Source organism: Coenobita brevimanus, chromosome 31 (assembly GCF_032717465.1).
Source record: "Coenobita brevimanus isolate Jiangsu-jjx chromosome 31, ASM3271746v2, whole genome shotgun sequence".
NCBI classification, from domain to species: domain Eukaryota; kingdom Metazoa; phylum Arthropoda; class Malacostraca; order Decapoda; family Coenobitidae; genus Coenobita; species Coenobita brevimanus.
Window position 1 is genome coordinate 1726608 of NC_136984.1, and position 18533 is coordinate 1745140.

General features: G+C 43.7%; 1 protein-coding gene across 1 annotated transcript in view; it reads right to left on the minus strand.

Moving 5' to 3' along the window:
- Positions 1-235: 235 nt before the first annotated feature.
- LOC145395489 (8-oxo-dGDP phosphatase NUDT18) overlaps positions 236-18533 on the minus strand; it is a 34072-nt gene continuing 15774 nt past the window's right edge. Inside the window, exons 2-8 of the mRNA XM_080269095.1 lie at positions 15190-15319; positions 14809-14869; positions 14018-14138; positions 12195-12447; positions 10773-10878; positions 9138-9382; positions 236-257 (exon numbers count right to left, since the gene is read on the minus strand). Of these exons, the coding sequence (XP_080125221.1) occupies positions 236-257; positions 9138-9382; positions 10773-10878; positions 12195-12447; positions 14018-14138; positions 14809-14869; positions 15190-15319 (938 nt within the window). The remainder of the gene's footprint in view (positions 258-9137; positions 9383-10772; positions 10879-12194; positions 12448-14017; positions 14139-14808; positions 14870-15189; positions 15320-18533) is intronic.

Sequence of the window (18533 nt, forward strand, 5' to 3'; positions counted from 1 at the left end):
GAAGAAGTAGGCAGCACCACATCAAGTGAGTGAATGATGGTGAGAAATAGGAAGAGAGGAGGGCAGACACAGAAAAAGAATGATAAAGGTGAAGGAAATGGGCAGCACTACATCAGGTGAGTGGATGGTGGTTGTTGTGCATTAAATTAATGAAACTGACCGCAGCGTCCATCACCTTACGCTGGTGATGGCACGAGAAGGAAGAGGAGGAGGAGGGGGGGGGGCAGCACCAGGCTCAACTGATTAATGTTGACACTCTGTAAAAACGAAGAGACATGGGCGGGCGTTAAGGGAGAGAAAACGACAGGGGAGAGAAGGAAGGAAGGTCGTTAACATCATCATCAAAACAACACTACACGATAAAGACCACAAGGGTGATGCCAATGCCTCTCTCTCTTTACTTTCCTGCATCTGTGTCACATTAATCAGAATTCTAAATCTATCTATCTATCTATTGCCAGACACCACAATCCCGCAAAGGGTGGCCATTTGACACTGAGTTAGTTGTTTTACAGGGAGGGGCACCAACCCTCCACCAACTCACTTGTTGACACGTAGGGAGCACGTATGGTTTGGTTATATGGTTACCACCCAGCGTTGTAAATCACTATCTTATTTTCTGTGTCATATAAATCAGAATTCTAAATCACTCTATTTTTTGTGTCATATTAATCAGAATTCTATATCTATCTATCTATTGCCAGACGCCTCAATCCCGTACAGGGTGGCCACAAACAAATCACCTCCACATCGCCCTGTCCCCCACCATTTCACTGTCCTGCTCCCAACTCACACCCCCCTCTCTCATATACCTCTCCACTCCATCCCTCCATCTCATCCTCGGCCTCCCCCTCCCTCCACCTCACTCACATACACTCTCCTCGTCAGTCTCTCACCCTCCATCCTCAATCTTTATTTCCTGTACCTGTCATATTTATCAGAATTCTTCCCTAAGCTGTTTTCCTCGCCACATCAATACCATCCTCTGACAAATCCCTGGTGTACAGGAAACAGGAAACCATTTACTACGCTGGGTGGTAACCATATAACCAAATTATGGCGCCTGGTGGTTTAGTGGGTAATTATTGTGCTCCAATTAGATTGAGCCAGTGTAGGTTTATATCCAAGGGGTGGTTGGGGTTTATTGCTCACATAATGCCACTCAGGGATGAGTGAGGCTGGTCACTCTCATCTTAAATGTCAGGACCAACTTGCCTAGCCCCGGGCTCCTACGCTTCTCATGGAGCAATGTAGGATTGGATGATGGATGGATGGATGGATATAATAATAATAATAATAATAATAATAAACTTGCCTAGTCCCGGGCTCCTACACTCCTCATGGGGCAACACAGGATCAGATGATGAATGAATGAATGAATAAATAGTAATAATAATAATAATCATCATCATCATCATCATCATCATCAAACTTTTAAAAATTACACTACTGTAATGCAGGAAAATAAAAAAATGAGGCTTCTGGCATCATTTTTTGGCCTTACTGATCTAGGTCGGCAATCTCATCAGTTAAGGAAGCTCCCAAACACCTTTTCCTAGGCAATTTAGTATTTATTACACCCTACAGTCCTCTTCTGCTACATAAATCCTTCCACTATCACCAACCTCTGCATAATAACATACACAAGGATGTCAACCTGCCATATCCAAAAATAAATCTGTAAGGAAGAGGCGTTAGGGAGCTCCCTTGCTGAATGAGAATATAAGCCACAGAAACAAGCACAGGAAAGCGAGAAGTGGGAAGAATATTAACCAAAAAAATAAACAAATAAAAACAATACATCACACACACACACAAGAAAATACAATATACGCAATACACACAACTACAGAAAGATATAACATCCTACAAGACATCAATACAGTAAAGCCTCAGTATAACAGACTAATTGGGGCTCAAGCCACTCCGAAAAACGCGAAATTCCGATAAAAGCGACGTTCAGACATCCCCCTGCTAACCTGGACTTTTTCCGATATATCAGACATTAGTCCAGATCACATGAACGGTATTTAAACTGTTTTGACTACCACTGCTGTACTGTACTGTACCTTCACTACAATAATCCAAAGGTATAATATATACACTCAAACCTCGATTTAAGGGACTAAATGGGGAATCAACTTGTCCCTTACTTGAAAATGTCCCTTACTTGAAAATGTCCCTTACTTGATAATGTCCCTTACTTGAAAATGTCCCTTACTTGAAAATGTCCCTTACTTGATAATGTCCCTTACTTGAAAATGTCCCTTACTTGATAATGTCCCTTACTTGAAAATGTCCCTTACTTGATAATGTCCCTTACTTGATAATGTCCCTTACTTGATAATGTCCCTTACTTGATAATGTCCCTTACTTGATAATGTCCCTTACTTGATAATGTCCCTTACTTGAAAATGTCCCTTACTTGATAATGTCCCTTACTTGACAATGTCCCTTACTTGACAATGTCCCTTACTTGATAATGTCCCTTACTTGAAAATGTCCCTTACTTGATAATGTCCCTTACTTGACAATGTCCCTTACTTGATAATGTCCCTTACTTGATAATGTCCCTTACTTGAAAATGTCCCTTACTTGATAATGTCCCTTACTTGATAATGTCCCTTACTTGATAATGTCCCTTACTTGAAAATGTCCCTTACTTGATAATGTCCCTTACTTGAAAATGTCCCTTACTTGATAATGTCCCTTAATTGATAATGTCCCTTACTTGATAATGTCCCTTGTTTCACCACATATAAAGACAGTCTTATTATGAAATGCAATGATTGTTTCACTTCTCTTATTTATACGATTATGAAAATTATTTTACGGGGACACTATAAGGAAACATATTAATGTGTATAACCCAGACATTACGTGTCATTTTTGAATGGTCTCGTCCGTTTGTCAGGTAGAATATGGAGTCCTTTAAATCAGAAATCCCTTAAATGGACATCCCTTAAATTGAGGTTTGAGTATATAATAATACTGTACTGTATTATATTCACTACAATAATCCAATGGTATAATATATATAATAATACTGTACTGTATTATATCTTCACTACAATAATCCAATGGTATAATATATATAATAATACTGTACTGTTCACTGATAAACATGTCTTTTATTTACCTTACTGTAGTGAACACAGCTGAAGTGGTCAGGCAGTCCACGCTGCTTCTGGCTTTATTGGACTTTTTCAAATATATAAGAATTTAGTCCGGTAGCTCCTTGTGTCCGATAAAAGCGAATTCCAGTCTATCGAAGTCCGTTATACTGAGGTTATACTGTACTGTATTTGCTGTATTACTGTACAGGTAATGCAGCAAATACAAAAACAATTACTAACACTACAGCATTGTTAAATAAAGCACATTGTTAGTCAAGAATAAAGGCATAAAATCAAAAAATTCTCTCAGTACGATGATGCTTTGTTAATTCTACTGCTAAATTCTACAATCATACAGGTCAACTCTGGAACTGTCCCCCTCTGACTGTATTTCCTACTGCCTATGGCCTCCAGTCTTTCAAATGCCATGTGTCCAGGCATCTCAAAGTGAACAGATCTTGAATTTGGCTCTCTACTGTTTTGAATTTTTCTTAGAAGGAACAATTTGTGGACTTCAGGCCTTGGGTTCTTTCTTCCTTGCATAAACAAAAAGAAGGGAATTTATTGAGTTTGAAAATTCTTCTGAAAATTGAATTAAATCGTACTCAGACCAAAGTCAGTTCTCTCTCTCTCTTTCTGTACTCTTTCTCTTTCCTTCACTTGCTCCACGAAGCCTCCTCTCTCTCTTTCTCTCTATTTTTCTCTCCTCTTTCTCTTTCCTTCTCTTCCTCCACAAAGCCTCCTCTCTCTCTCTCTCTCCATGTATTTTTCTCTCCTCTTTCTCTTGCCTTCACTTCCTCCACAAAGCCCCTCTCTCTCTCTCTCTCTCTTCATGTATTTTTCTCTCCTCTTTCTCTTTCTTTCACTTCCTCTCTCTCTCCCTCCCTCCCTCTCTCTCTCTCTTTCTCTCTCTCCTCTTTCTCTTGCCTTCACTTCCTCCACAAAGCCTCTCTCTCTCTCTCTCCCTCTCTCTCTTCGTGTACTTTTCTCTCCTATTTCTCTTTCCATCGCTTCCTCACTCTCTCTCTCTCCCTCTCTCTCTTCATGTACTTTTCTCTCCTATTTCTCTTTCCTTTGCTTCCTCTCTCTCCCTCTCTCTCCATGTACTTTTCTCTCCTATTTCTCTTTCCTTTGCTTCCTCTCTCTCCCTCTCTCTCTTCATGTACTTTTCTCTCCTATTTCTCTTTCCTTCCTCTCTCTCTCTCTCCCTCTCTCTCTTCATGTACTTTTCTCTCCTATTTCTCTTTCCTTCCTCTCTCTGTACATTTCTCTCCTATTTCTCCTTCCTTCGCTTCCTCTCTCTCTCTCTGTATTTCTCTCTCCTATTTCTCTTTCCTTCACTTCCTCTCTCTCATGCTCTCTCTCTGTGTACGTTTCTCTCTTTCTCTTTCCTTCGCTTCCTCTCTCTCTCTCTCTCTCTCTCTCTCTCTCTCTCTGGGGGGGGGGTCCACGCATCCTTCCCTCCACTAAACACAAAGCACAACAATAACAAACACAGCATCACCGAACCGAGAGAGAATAGCAAACACACCCTGCAAAACTCCCAAGCGTAGGGTTAACATCCAAATAAGCACGGATCTGGGACGAATCAATTAAAATAAAGTGCTGAGGGATAGAGTCAAAAAGTGAAAAATAACGTCAGGAAATAAAACTCTATGTGTCTTGTCAATGTCATTTTGAATATTTTGTCCGTTTGTAACTGTCACATCAATACCTCAATTTGGGTAATCAATTTAAAACTTGGTTGTATCTATTGTGTTTAAATATTGGAATTGTGTATCTATCTATCTATCTATCCATCCACCCATCTATCTATCTATCTACCTATCCATCCATCCATCTATCTATCTATCTATCCATCTATTCACCCATCTATCAACCTATCTATCTATCTATCCATCCATCTATCTATCTATCTATCCATCCATCCATCTATCTATCTATCTATTCATCTATTCATCCATCTATCAACCTATCTATCTATCCATCCATCCATCTATCTATCCATCTATCTATCTATCTATCTACCTATCTATTTGTCTATCCATCCATCTACCTATCTATCCATCCATTTATCTATCCATCTATCTATCTATCTATCTATTCATACAAATTATTAAACAGAAAAGCATATAATATTTTTTGTATATAAGTCAAACATGCAGTGCAAAAAAATATATATACTTTGGCATGCATCACCACTACTATCATCATCACTACCATCATTACTATCATCATCACTACCATCATCACCACCACCATCATCATCACTGCCATCATCATCATCATCATCACCACCACCACCATCATCATCACTACCATCATTACCATCATCATCACTATAACCATCATCACCACTACCATCACCATCATACCACCACTGCCATCATCATCATCACTACCATCCTCACCATCATCATCACTACCATCCTCACCATCATCATCACTATCATCATCATCACCACTACCATCACCATCACCACCACCATCATCACCACCATCATTATCACCACCACTACCATCACCATCATCATCATCACTATCATCATCATCATTACCATCATCACCATCATCATCACCACCACCATCATCATCATCATCATCATCATCCCTCCATCTCATCCTCGGCCTCCCCCTCTTGTTTACCTATACTGTATAATCTTTTTTGTTTATGTCGTTGGTTCCAAAAGTCTCTTAAAAGAAATATGCAGAGTAAAAAATATTGAATTAAAGAAAATGGTATTATTAAGACACTCGTAGCAACACCAACATCGTGCTATACACACCCACATTCTCCTATACACACCCACATTCTCCTATACACACCCACATTCTCCTATACACACCCACATTCTCCTATACACACCCACATTCTCCCATACACACCCACATTCTCCTATACACACCCACATTCTCCTATACACACCCACATTCTCCTATACACACCCACATTCTCCTATACACACCCACATTCTCCTATACACACCCACATTCTCCTATACACACCCACATTCTCCTATACACACCCAGATCCTCCTATACACACCCACAATCTCCTATACACACCCAGATCCTCCTATACACACCCACATTCTCCTATACACACCCAGATCCTCCTATACACACCCACATTCTCCTATACACACCCAGATCCTCCTATACACACCCACATTCTCCTATACACACCCAGATCCTCCTATACACACCCAGATCCTCCTATACACACCCACATTCTCCTATACACACCCAGATCCTCCTATACACACCCACATTCTCCTATATACACCCAGATCCTCCTATACACACCCACATTCACCCATACACACCAACATTCACCCATACGCACCTCTACATTTACCTATACGTTTATTATCAGTATATCTATTCAAAATATACATATATAGTTTGCATCAACAGCACACATGAAGAATCATTTAAAATATTCAAAAATAAACAAGAGTGTAGTAGTAGTAGTAGTAGCAGTAGTAGTAGTAGTAGCTGTTATTGTAGTAGTAGTAATAGTAGTAACAGTAGTAGTAGTAGTAAAAGTTGTCATTGTTGTAGTAGTAGTAATAGCAGTAGTAGTTGTATAGTAGTAGTAGTAGTCCCAGGTTCTCAGTGTAAACTCAGTGGACTACAGGCTAACTTAAAACTCACCTCCAGTCCACCATTGTCCTTTTGGGGGATAGGGAGGGAGCGGAGAGACATAGTGAGGATATTTATACAGTCAGTCGATCTGCCTCATCATAATCGTGTCACCGCATGAAGGCCCCTTCCTTAATACCAATATACCATCTCACTGTGGCACATAAAAGAATAAACCACCACAGAAAAGGTGTTTGGGATCCGCCTAGCATTCAAATCCCTTCATATCACATCCCACAAGTCAAAATAAATCAGTCAATAAAGTCTTCTAGTCAGCCTGTTTCCACCTGATTATGACCTCCAACTCCTTTCAGCTCAGTTGATGGCCAGGTGTTGTTGAATTGGGTGGTAATTTTGACCAGTAACCAAGGAGACTCTTCCCTTATACCAAAGACTTATATTATCCACAATCATGACTATTTTGAGTTGAGGGATTGGCTCAGTTCCATCAGGTGAAAACAGACTGACTCTAACAAACTTCACCATAACAACCATGTGCCACAAAATCAGTAGTTGTAGTAGTAGTAGTAGTATTAGTAGTTAGAACCCAGTGGACTGCAGGCCGAAGTTACCCTCTCCTGCACCACACCATCCTCCTTTCTTGGGATAGGGAGGAAGTTCAGGGACGTTTGTATACCTGGGCAGCTCCACGTTTTCATTTGTTTTCGTTTTTGAAGGCTCCAACGTGCTTACATGCGTCGGCCTTGGTCACCAAATGGCGGCTCTCCATGCTGCTCAATCTCTGGCAGCTTCCCTATTTACTCCCTTAGCCCTGAGGTCACACTCAATGACCTCGTCCCGGGTCTTTTTCGGTCTACCTCTCACTACCCCACCCTCAACATTAACACTTCTCACGATGGTGGACTGCAGAGGGGGGTAACTTCAGCCTGCAGTCCACTGGGTTCACGTTTTAGATGAACCTGGGACTACTACTACTACCACTATCAAACATTGTGCTCATCTGCTTATATATACTAAATCTCCTATACTATGTTCACTCTAACTTGGCCCAGATTTTCACCCTTTCACAGCTTACACCACACAGGTCAGTGGTAGAAAATGAAAATGCTATGGCTCTACATCCTTCCCACAGCACTTCTTCGTTACTAGCATCATAGTGTTAATCTCGTTACAACTCAGTATTCAAGACGGAGAGATGGCAATTTTGGGCCAAGTTGGAGTCACAGGGGTATAGCAACTCTCACCATCGCATTCTGGAGCCATAGGGGTGCGCGTAAAGATGTGAAATTCCTCAATGTGTTCCTTCCACCTTTCCCAGCAGCCCCTCACAGGATGCAGTGCCAGGCAAGAGAGAGAGACAGTGATCCGCCAAGCAAACCATCACCACATCGTTTCCATCCATCTCCATTCCATTCCATCCCCTCCACTACAACACAGGCCTGATATATTTCCTTCCTTCTATCCTGCTACCGTATTCCGCTCTTTCCTTCCATCCAATGAGCTTTATTTGGGATGGGGAACTGACTGTGTGTGTAGAATCCTGTGTGTGTAGAATCCTGTGTGTGTGTAGAATCCTGTGTGTGTAAATCCTGTGTGTAGATGCTGTGCCAACTCTTTTACAAACTATACTTTATGAAGTGGAACTGACTGTGTGTGTGGATCCTGTGCTGACTATTTTACGACTGTGTGTGTGTGTGTGTGTGTGTGTGTAAATCCTGTGCCAACTCTTTTACAAACTATACTTATGAGGTGGAAATGACTGTGTGTGTGTGTGTGTGTGTGTGTGTGTGTGTGTGTGTGTGTGTGTGTGTGTGTGTGTGTGTGTGTGTGTGTGTGTGTGAGGAAATCCTGTGCCAACTCTTCTACAAACTACACTTAAGAGGTGGAAATAACTGTGTGTGTAAATCCTGTGCCAACTATTTTACAACTGTGTGCAAAAACTCTGCCAACTTTTTTTATAAACTAGATATATATGAGGTGGAACTGACTGTGTGTGTAGATTCTGTGTTTACTATTTTACAACTGTGTGTGTGTAGATCCTGTGCCAACTTTATTACAAACTATGAGGTGCAGCTGTGTGTAAAGCCTCCACGTTGACTCGAAGGGGAAATGACGCGTGTGTGTGTGTGTGTGTGTGTGTGTAAATCCTGTGTCAACATCTTTACAAACTATGAGGTGGAACTGTCTGTGTAGAGCCTCCATGTTAACTCCCTGTGTGTGTAAATCCTGTGCCAACTTTATAACGACTGTGTTTGTGATCCTATGCCAATTTTTAAACAAACTATGAGGTGGAACTGCGTGTGTGTGTGTGTGTGTGTGTGTGTGTGTGTGTGTGTGTGTGTGTGTGTGTGTGTGTGTGTGTGTGTGTGTGTGTGTGTGTGTGTGTGTGTAGAGCCTCCTCGTGGCCTGCCTTACCGTATCACGTTGAGCGGTATGATCATGTTCTTCCCCATGCGGCTCAGTAACTCCTCCCCCATGGGCTTCGGCAGCTCCACCCACGAGTATTTATCGATAAGCGGCACGTCCTCCAGGGCCTTGCGCACCGGCACCAGCAGCGTCAACAGCAGGCCGTCGTGTGTGCCGCTGGGGTCGCTGGTGTGGAGTTCAGTGCTCAGTATGCCTTGCGGACGATGAGGGGGCAGGTCCGACCCAAAGATTTCCTGCCGCATAAAGAACGGACGGAATATTTTTATGTGTCCAACTAAGGGCCTATTCCCAGGTCCCAGTAGTCCTCCTTGGGGCCTAGTAGTCTGCTTTCATTTGGGTTCTCCACCTCAAATAATCTTATATGGGACCACTTTTATGTCTCAATGGGCTTATATGAAGAACTTTTACTACAGCTGGGGAGGCGGTGGCTCAACCGGTAGGTGGCATGCGGTCTTAATGGACCCAGGTTCAAATCCCGGCTGGGGCAGGGGACAGTTTAAGGATTTGAATTTCATTAAATCAGGCTTTACTGATCTACCAGAAGACCCGCCGACATGTCGTAAAAATACCCCTGCTAATACCAATACACCAGTCCTGTATGAGACAGCCCTAGCATGTATTCAATATGGACAGTGGGTGTTAGCGCCCAAGTGGTGACATGTAGAGGTGTATGGTATGTAGGAGGCCTGCTGGGCCTTGATAGCAGGCTGTGAAGCCTATGCTCAGAGTCGGAAAAAAAAAAAAAAAAATAGCCCCACCACAGATATCAGCTGACAGCAAATTTGGATTCTGCATTTCAAATAACCACTTTAACGACTCCAAAGGCCTCTTTTTAACAAATCTGCCCTAGCAACCTACCATTCAAAAGTGCATCTGATTTTGTGTATGAAATGCATGTGATTCGTGTGTAATAATCTTTGTGTATAGTATAATATATTCATGTATAATAATATGATTCATGTATAATATGATACGAAATTGGACGCACTTTTGAATGACAGGTTGCCAGGGTACGATAATGACAACCTCAGAGTCATTTGCCACTACCCTGCCTCTACAAACACCCCATTACACTACCCAGCCTCTACAAACACCCACCACACTACTCTGCCTCTACAAACACCCACCACACTACCCTGCCTCTACAAACACCCACTACACTACCCAGCCTCTACAAACACCCAACCACACTACCTTGCCTCTCTAAACACCCAACCACACTACCCTGCCTCTACAAACACCCACTACACTACCCTGCCTCTACAAACACCCACTACACTACCCAGCCTCTACAAACACCCAACCACACTACCCTGCCTCTACAAACACCCACCACACTACCCTGCCTCTACAAACACCCCACTACACTACCCTGCCTCTACAAACACCCACTACATTACCCTGCCTCTACAAACACCCACACTACCCTACCTCTACAAACACCCCACTACACTACCCTGCCTCTACAAACACTCACACTACCCTGCCTCTACAAACACCCACTACACTACCCTGCCTCTACAAACACCCACCACACTACCCTGCCTCTACAAACACCCCACTACACTACCCTGCCTCTACAAACTACTGCTAAACTGTACAAACGGCTGGAGTTATACACACGGTCATATACTTCCTGAGTGTGGAGTGGAGGGAGCGCACAGGGTTGATCTCCGTGACTGGCAGATGTGTGGCGGTTTTATCACTTGTCAAAACACACACACGATTGCTGCAACACACATAAAGCACATTACTACTACTACTATTACGCTACTACTACTTCAACTACTACTACTACAGCTCATGTTACTATCACAGCTCAGTTCAAACAATCTGAATTTCAAATGTTTAGAAATACATATTTTTCCAAGATAGTTTTTTGAAATAATCAGTTCACTAGAAAAATGAAAGGACGAAAAAAAAAGACAATATATTTACTGGGATGATGTAAAATTAAGGAAATGTTGCAATAGGTGGTTTGGCCATGTGGAGAGGATGGAGGGTGAGAGACTGATGAGGAGAGTGTATGTGAGTGAGGTGGAGGGGGGGGAGAGGGATGGGGAGGTCAAGGATGAGATGGAGGGATGGGGTGGAGAGGTATATGAGAGAGGGGTGCGTGAGTTGGAAGCAGGGCAGTGAAATGGCGGGGGACAGCGCGACGTGGAGGCGATTTGTTTGTGGCCACCCCGTACGGGATTGAGGCGTCTGGCAATAGATAGATAGATAGATAGATAGCTTTTGGTTCCTTCTTCCTTACATTAAAAAAAGAGCTCAAGTTCACGGTACAAATGTGTCCAGGGCGCTAAAAATGAACGCATCTTGAATTTGACTCTCTGTTATTTTGTTTTTATTTTTTCTTGGAGGGAATAATTATGTGAACTTTTAGATTTTAGTTCCTTGCATTAAAAAAATATATATCTATCTATCTATCTATAGCCTGACGCCCTAATCCCACAAAGGGTGGCTGCAGACAAAACGCCTCCACATCGCCCTGTCCCCCGTCATTTCACTGCCTTGCTCCCAACTCACATCCTCCTCTCTCATATACCTCTCCACCCCATCCCTCCATCTCATCCTTGGCCTCCCCCTCCCTCTCTCCCCCTCCATCTCATTCACATACACTCTCCTCATCAGCCTCTCACTCTCCATCCTCTCCACATGGCCAAACCACCTTAATGTGTTTCTCCTAACGCTTCCTATCACATCCACACCACAATGTTCCTTCACTTCCTCATTTGTCAGTCTGTCTCTCCATGTTACTCCACATCCACCTCCCTCACATACACTCTCCTTGTCAGTCTCTCACTCTCCATCCTCTCCATATGGCCAAACCACCTCAGTATGTTTCTCCTAACGCTTCCTATCACATCCACATCCACACCACAACACTCATTCACTTCCTCATTTGTCAGTCTGTCTCTCCATGTTACTCCACATCCACCTCCCTCACATACACTCTCCTCATCAGTCTCTCACTCTCCATCCTCTCCACATGGCCAAACCACCTCAATGTGTTTCCCTACAAACGTTTCAATCCGTACTCACTTCACCCTCTTCCGCACGGCAATAACAAGCCTGAGGTACAGTTTGGTGTGTGGTTTGTTGACAGGCAGGAGCGGTGGGTGCCAAGGCTCGTCCCCTGACCCTTCCTCGGCCCGTCCTCGGCCCCACAACTGCCGGGCGCGTTGGACGAGCGGGAAGATGTCGTTGCAGCGGAGACTCAGCTCACTCAGGTCGCCCACCCACTTGGCTTGTAGCGATTCTTTGTCGGCACTGGCTGGGGTTTTGAGAGTGCCACCTGGGGAGGAAGGGAGACGTGGCGAGAAAGAGAGAAAGAGAGAGAGAGACCTACTTGGAGAGAGAGAAAGAGAGACTGACTTGGAGAGAGAGAGAGAGAGAGAGAAAGAGAGAGACTGACTTGGAGTATGAAACAGAGAAAGAGAGACTGACTTGGAGATGGAGAGAAAGAAAAAGAGACTGGCTTGGAAAGAGAAAGAGAGACTGACTTGGTGTGAGAGAGAGAGAGAGAGAGAGAGAGAGAGAGACTGACTTGGTGTGAGAGAGAGAGAGAGAGAGAGAGAGAGAGAGAGACTGACATGGAGAGAGAGAATGAGAGACTGCCCTGGAGAGTGTATGTGAGTGAGGTGGAAGCATCAATATACAATGGTTAAAGATAGGAGTTGATGCAATTCTATGAACATTTATGACAGAAAACTCAGCCTAACAAGTCATCAATCAATCATCATCAATAATCAATCAGCATCATCAATCATCATCAATATCTTGACCTCATTTTGCACCTAATGACTGGGCTAAGTCAGGTAAAGAGAGAAAGAAAACATCCATCCATCCATCACCCAATCCTACGTTGCCCCATGAGAAGCGTAGGAGCCCTGGGCTAGGCAAGTTGGTCCTGACATTTAAGATGAGAGTGACCAGCCTCACTCATCCCTGAGTGGCATTATATGAGAAATAAAACCCCAACCACCCCTTGGATATAAACCTTCACCAGCTCAATCCAATTGGAGCACCTTAATTACCCACTAAACCACCAGGCACCATAATTTGGTTATATGGTTACCACCCAGCACAGTAAATGGTTTCCTGCACCATTTGGCTTGTCACTCAGTGCAGAGTCACCCATAGGTAAAAGGAAGAAGAAAGAATGAATGAAAGAGAGAAGAGGGAGTGTAAAGTCACCCATGGGCAGAAGAGAGAGAGAGAAAAAAGAAAGGAAAATAGAAAATGAAATACTAAGGACTTACTGTAATAAATCATATCAATCCAGCTAACATAACAGACCAACCAACACAGAGAGAAGAAACTAGCAAATATAACACAGCAACTACACCCCGTTCACTTAAAATGGGCGATAGGAAGCGTTAGGAGAAGCACATTGAGGTGGTTTGGCCATGTGGAGAGGATAGAGAGTGAGAGACTGATGAGGAAAGTGTAGGCCTATGTGAGTGAGGTGGATGTGGAGTTACATGGAGAGACAGACTGACAAATGAGGAAGTGAAGGAGCGTTGTGGTGTGGATGTGGATGTGATAGGAAGCGTTACGAGAAACACACTGAGGTGGTTTGGCCATGTGGAGAGGATGGAGAGTGAGAGACTGACGAGGAGAGTGTATGTGAGTGAGGTGGAGGGGGAAAGAGGGAGGGGGAGGCCAAGGATGAGATGGAGGCTTGGAGTGGAGAGGTATATGAAAGAGGGGGGTGTGAGCTGGGAGCAGGGCAGTGAAATGGCGGGGGACAGGGCGACATGGAGGCGATTTGTTTAAGGCCACCCCTTACGGGATTAAGGCGTCTGGCAATAGATAGATAGATAGACTTGAGCCGGTGTGATACAAGCGCCACATTGCCTTACCCACCACATTGCCGGTAACCACAAATCTGAACCACGACCCAGACGCTGCCTCCACCATTATCAGTGTCGTTACTTCCATCTCCATCCCTGTTTCCTCAAGCACCTCTCGTTTTACTGCATCCTGGGGGGGTTTAAGTATTGGTATTAGTATTCGTATTGGTATTAGTATTAGTATTGGTATAAATGTAATTTTAGCTCAAAGCATTTCTCTTCACACTTTCAGTTACACCTACATTCACACCACAATGCTCCTTCACTCCTCATTTGTCTGTCTGTCTCTCCATGTAACTCCACATCCACATCAACATCACAACACTCCTTCACTTCTTCATTTATCTGCCTGTCTCTCCACATAACTCCACATCCACATCACAACACCCCTTCCCTTCCTCATTTGTGTCTGTCTGTCTCTCCATGTAACTCCACAACACTCCTTCACTTCATCATTCATCTGTCTCTCTCTCCACGTAACTCCACATACCCCTCTCTGATAACTCACTGTCTATCTAATCTATCTATTGCCAGACGCCTTAATCCCGTAAGGGGTGGCTACAAACAAATCGCCTCCATGTCGCCTTGTCCCCCGCCATTTCACTGCCTTGCTACCAGCTCACACACCCCCTCTCTCATATACCTCTCCACTCCATCCATCCATCTTATCCTTGGCCTCCCCCTCCCTCCTTCCACCTCACTCACATACTCTCTCCGCGTTAGTCTCTCACTCTTCATCCTCTCCACAGGGCCAAACTCACTTAAAAATAAATAAAACAGACAAACGTATAGCCACTCACCTCAATTGTCTCCCCAGCCTCCATACGCCCAGCCGGAAGGTACCATTTTCCCGCACATGAACTGAAAGAGATAGGAATCGGAGAGTTAGATTGTGATTGTACGAGTGTTTATGAGAAAGGGAGAGAGAGAGAAATATAATACTTTTTCTATCTACGGGTTAATTCTCTCTTCCCATCTATTTCCTTCATCTATCTATCTATCTTCCCATCTATCTATCTATCTATCTATCTCTTAGCCTCTTGCATCATCAGAATCTCTCCCTCCTCATGAACAAGCACAGCAGCTACTATAAAACACACATTATCTCTCCACCTTGTCTGTCTGTCTATCTATCCATCCATTTATCTATCTCTCCATCTATCTATCTATCTATCTCTCACCTCTTAGCCTCCTGCATCATCAGAATCTCTCCCTCCTCATTAACAAGCACGGCAGCCACGATAAAACACACGTTATCTCGCAGTACAGGTTTGAAGTCCCCGGGAGTTGACACGGCGACACCCTTGGCAGCTGAAAGAGATGGATTATTATTATTATTATTATTATTATTATTATTATTATTATTGTTATTATAATCCTTACATCCCTACGTGTCAAGTGGGGTTGGTGGAGGATTAGTGCCCCTCCCTGTAAAACAATTAACTCTAAGCCCTTGGCCACCCCGTTTGGGATACATGGCGTCTGGCAATGAATGAATGATGTTATTATTATTATTATTATTATTGTTATTATTATTATTAGTAGTAGTAGTAGTAGTAGTAGTAGTAGTATTGTTGTTGTTCGTATTATTATTATTATTATTATGGTAGTGGTGGTCGTATTTGTAGTAGTAGTAGCAGGTGCTGTTACAACACGATTCATCTTAACATAAACCCAGTGGACTGCAGGCTGAAGTTACCCTCTCCTGCAGTCCACCATCGTCCTTTTGTGGGATAGGGAGGGAGTTGAGACACGTGTGTATAACCAGGCAGCTCCACCACCAGTTATATCAGTGCCACCACCTGAAGGCAGCCCTCTCCAGAAAATTCTCTCCCTCTCTCTCTCTCTCTCTCTCTCCAAAAAAAACAATTGTAAGCAGTATTCCATTTAATCCAATGACTGTGAGGATGATTCTCTCTCTCTCTCTCTCTCTCTGCTGGGGTGGATATCCTTGGGTGACCTTGACCTCATTCCCTGACCTTTCACCTGGATAGGGTCACCAGCTACCCTTGTCCGAATGCATCCGAACATACATACATACATACATACATACGTACATACATACATACATACGTACATACATACATACATACATACATACATACGTACATACATACATACATACATACGTACGTACATACATACATACATACATACGTACATACATACATACATACATACATACATATGTACATACATACATACATACATACGTACATACATACATACATACATACATACACTACTGTAATCATTTTTTTACGAAATAACTAAAAAAAATCCATTCACCAAATTTTCGTCCTTTTGCCGTATAGATAGAGATAGATAGATACATAGATTGATAGACAGACAGGTAGACAGATAGATAGACTCATAGACTGACAGATAGATAGATAGATTGATTGATAGACAGATAGACAGGTAGATAGATAGATAGGCAGATAGATATAGATAGATAAATATACCAGTGTGTGTACGTTTCCACAGCACTTCTTCGTGACTAGCATCTATACGCAGCGGTAGCCACACCCACGTTATGTCTGGTTCTTAAGAAGGAGGTCAATCGTTCACTACAGAGAACAGGTCTTGCCTACAACTACCCCCCCCAAGTGATTATGCCTTCGGTGATTCTCTCTCTCTCTCTCTCTCTCTCTCTCTCACACACACACACACACACACACACACACACACACACACACACACACACACACACACACGAATGAGGAAGTGTGTGTAATGGGTGTGCAAACAAACCCGTACACTGGTGGCTAATTGTGACTCTCACGTCTGATACACACACACGTACACACAGACACACTCAGCACACACATACACATGTACAAACACACATAATCACAGTTACACACACACACACATACATAGCACACACATGCACATACACACGTACAAACACACATACATAGTTACACATACAGACACACATACAAGCATATATACATAAATACGTGCAAACACACAGATCTATCTATCTATCTATCTATCTATAGCCCGACGCCCTAATCCCGCAAAGGGTGACCGCAGACAAAACGCCTCCAAGTCGCTCTGTCACCCACCATTTGACTACCCTCCCCCCAACTCACCCCCCCCTCCCTCATATACCTCTCAACTCCATCCCTCCACCTCATCCTCGGTCTACCTCTCCCTCTCCCTCCCTTCACCTCACCTACATACACCCTCTTAGTCAGTCACATATAGACACAAATATACATATACACACATGAACATACAAACATGTGTATATACATAAACACAGTCACATATACAGACACATGGCATGCATAGTATACACACACATGCAGACGCACATACAAACGCACACACATACATATAAACACACACAATCATACATATAGCCAAACATATGTGCATATAATATAAAGACACACACACACACACCACACACACAAATGCAGACACACACACACACACACACACATACATACACACGTACAGTGAGAGAGAGAGAGAGAGAGAGAGAGATTAACGCTAGAATATGATGCTAGTCACGAAGAAGTGCTACGGAAAGGATGTAGAGCCGTAGTATTGACTTTTTCTGCCACTAAGCTACGTGAAATAAGCTGGAGAGAGAGAGAGAGAGAGAGAGAGAGGAAACAAAGGCGTATGACAGCATGACCTTATTACAAGCAGGTAAGGAAAAACACTCTGCACTTCTTCGTGACTATTGTTCAAAATCTTAGGTCATTAAAGTACAAAGGGTATATACAAGAGAGCGAGAGCGAGCGAGCGAGAGAGAGAGAGAGAGAGAGAGAGAGAGAGAGAGAGAGAGAGAGAGAGAGAGAGGCGTATGACTGCGTGACTCATTACAAAGGTCCACAAAAAACACTCTGCACTTCTTCGTGACTAGAGAGAGAGAGAGAGAGAGAGAGAGAGAGAGAGAGACAGAGAGAGAGAGAGAGACAGAGAGAGAGAGAGAGAGAAGGAAACAAAGGCGTATGACCAGGAGCGCAAGAACACAATCAGGTAATTTCCCATCCCGTTATGTTGTTTAGGTCACACCACTTCAGACTGAGGATGAGAGAGAGAGAGAGAGAGAGAGAACAGTAGTAGTAGTAGTGGTTGTTGTTATGGTAGGTGTGTTTAGGTCGCCTTCTCGTCCTTGCACATGTACTGCCTTCCTTACACCCTTTACAACACACCAATGCTACACATATACAGGTGCAGAGGGGAACTGGCAGGCTGACAGACCCTGGCCCGGGCTGGTGTGGGTCTGGGCTGGTGTGGGTCTGGGCTGGTGTGGGTCTGGGCTGCTGTGGGTCTGGGCAGGTGTGGGTCTGGGCAGGTGTGGGTCTGGGCTGCTGTGGGTCTGGGCTGCTGTTGGTGTGGGTCTGGGCTGGTGTGGGTCTGGGCTGGTGTGGGTCTGGGCTGGTGTGGGTCTAGGCTGGTGTGGGTCTAGGCTGGTGTGGGTCTGGGCTGGTGTGGGTCTAGGCTGGTGTGGGTCTAGGCTGGTGTGGGTCTGGGCTGGTGTGGGTCTGGGCTGGTGTGG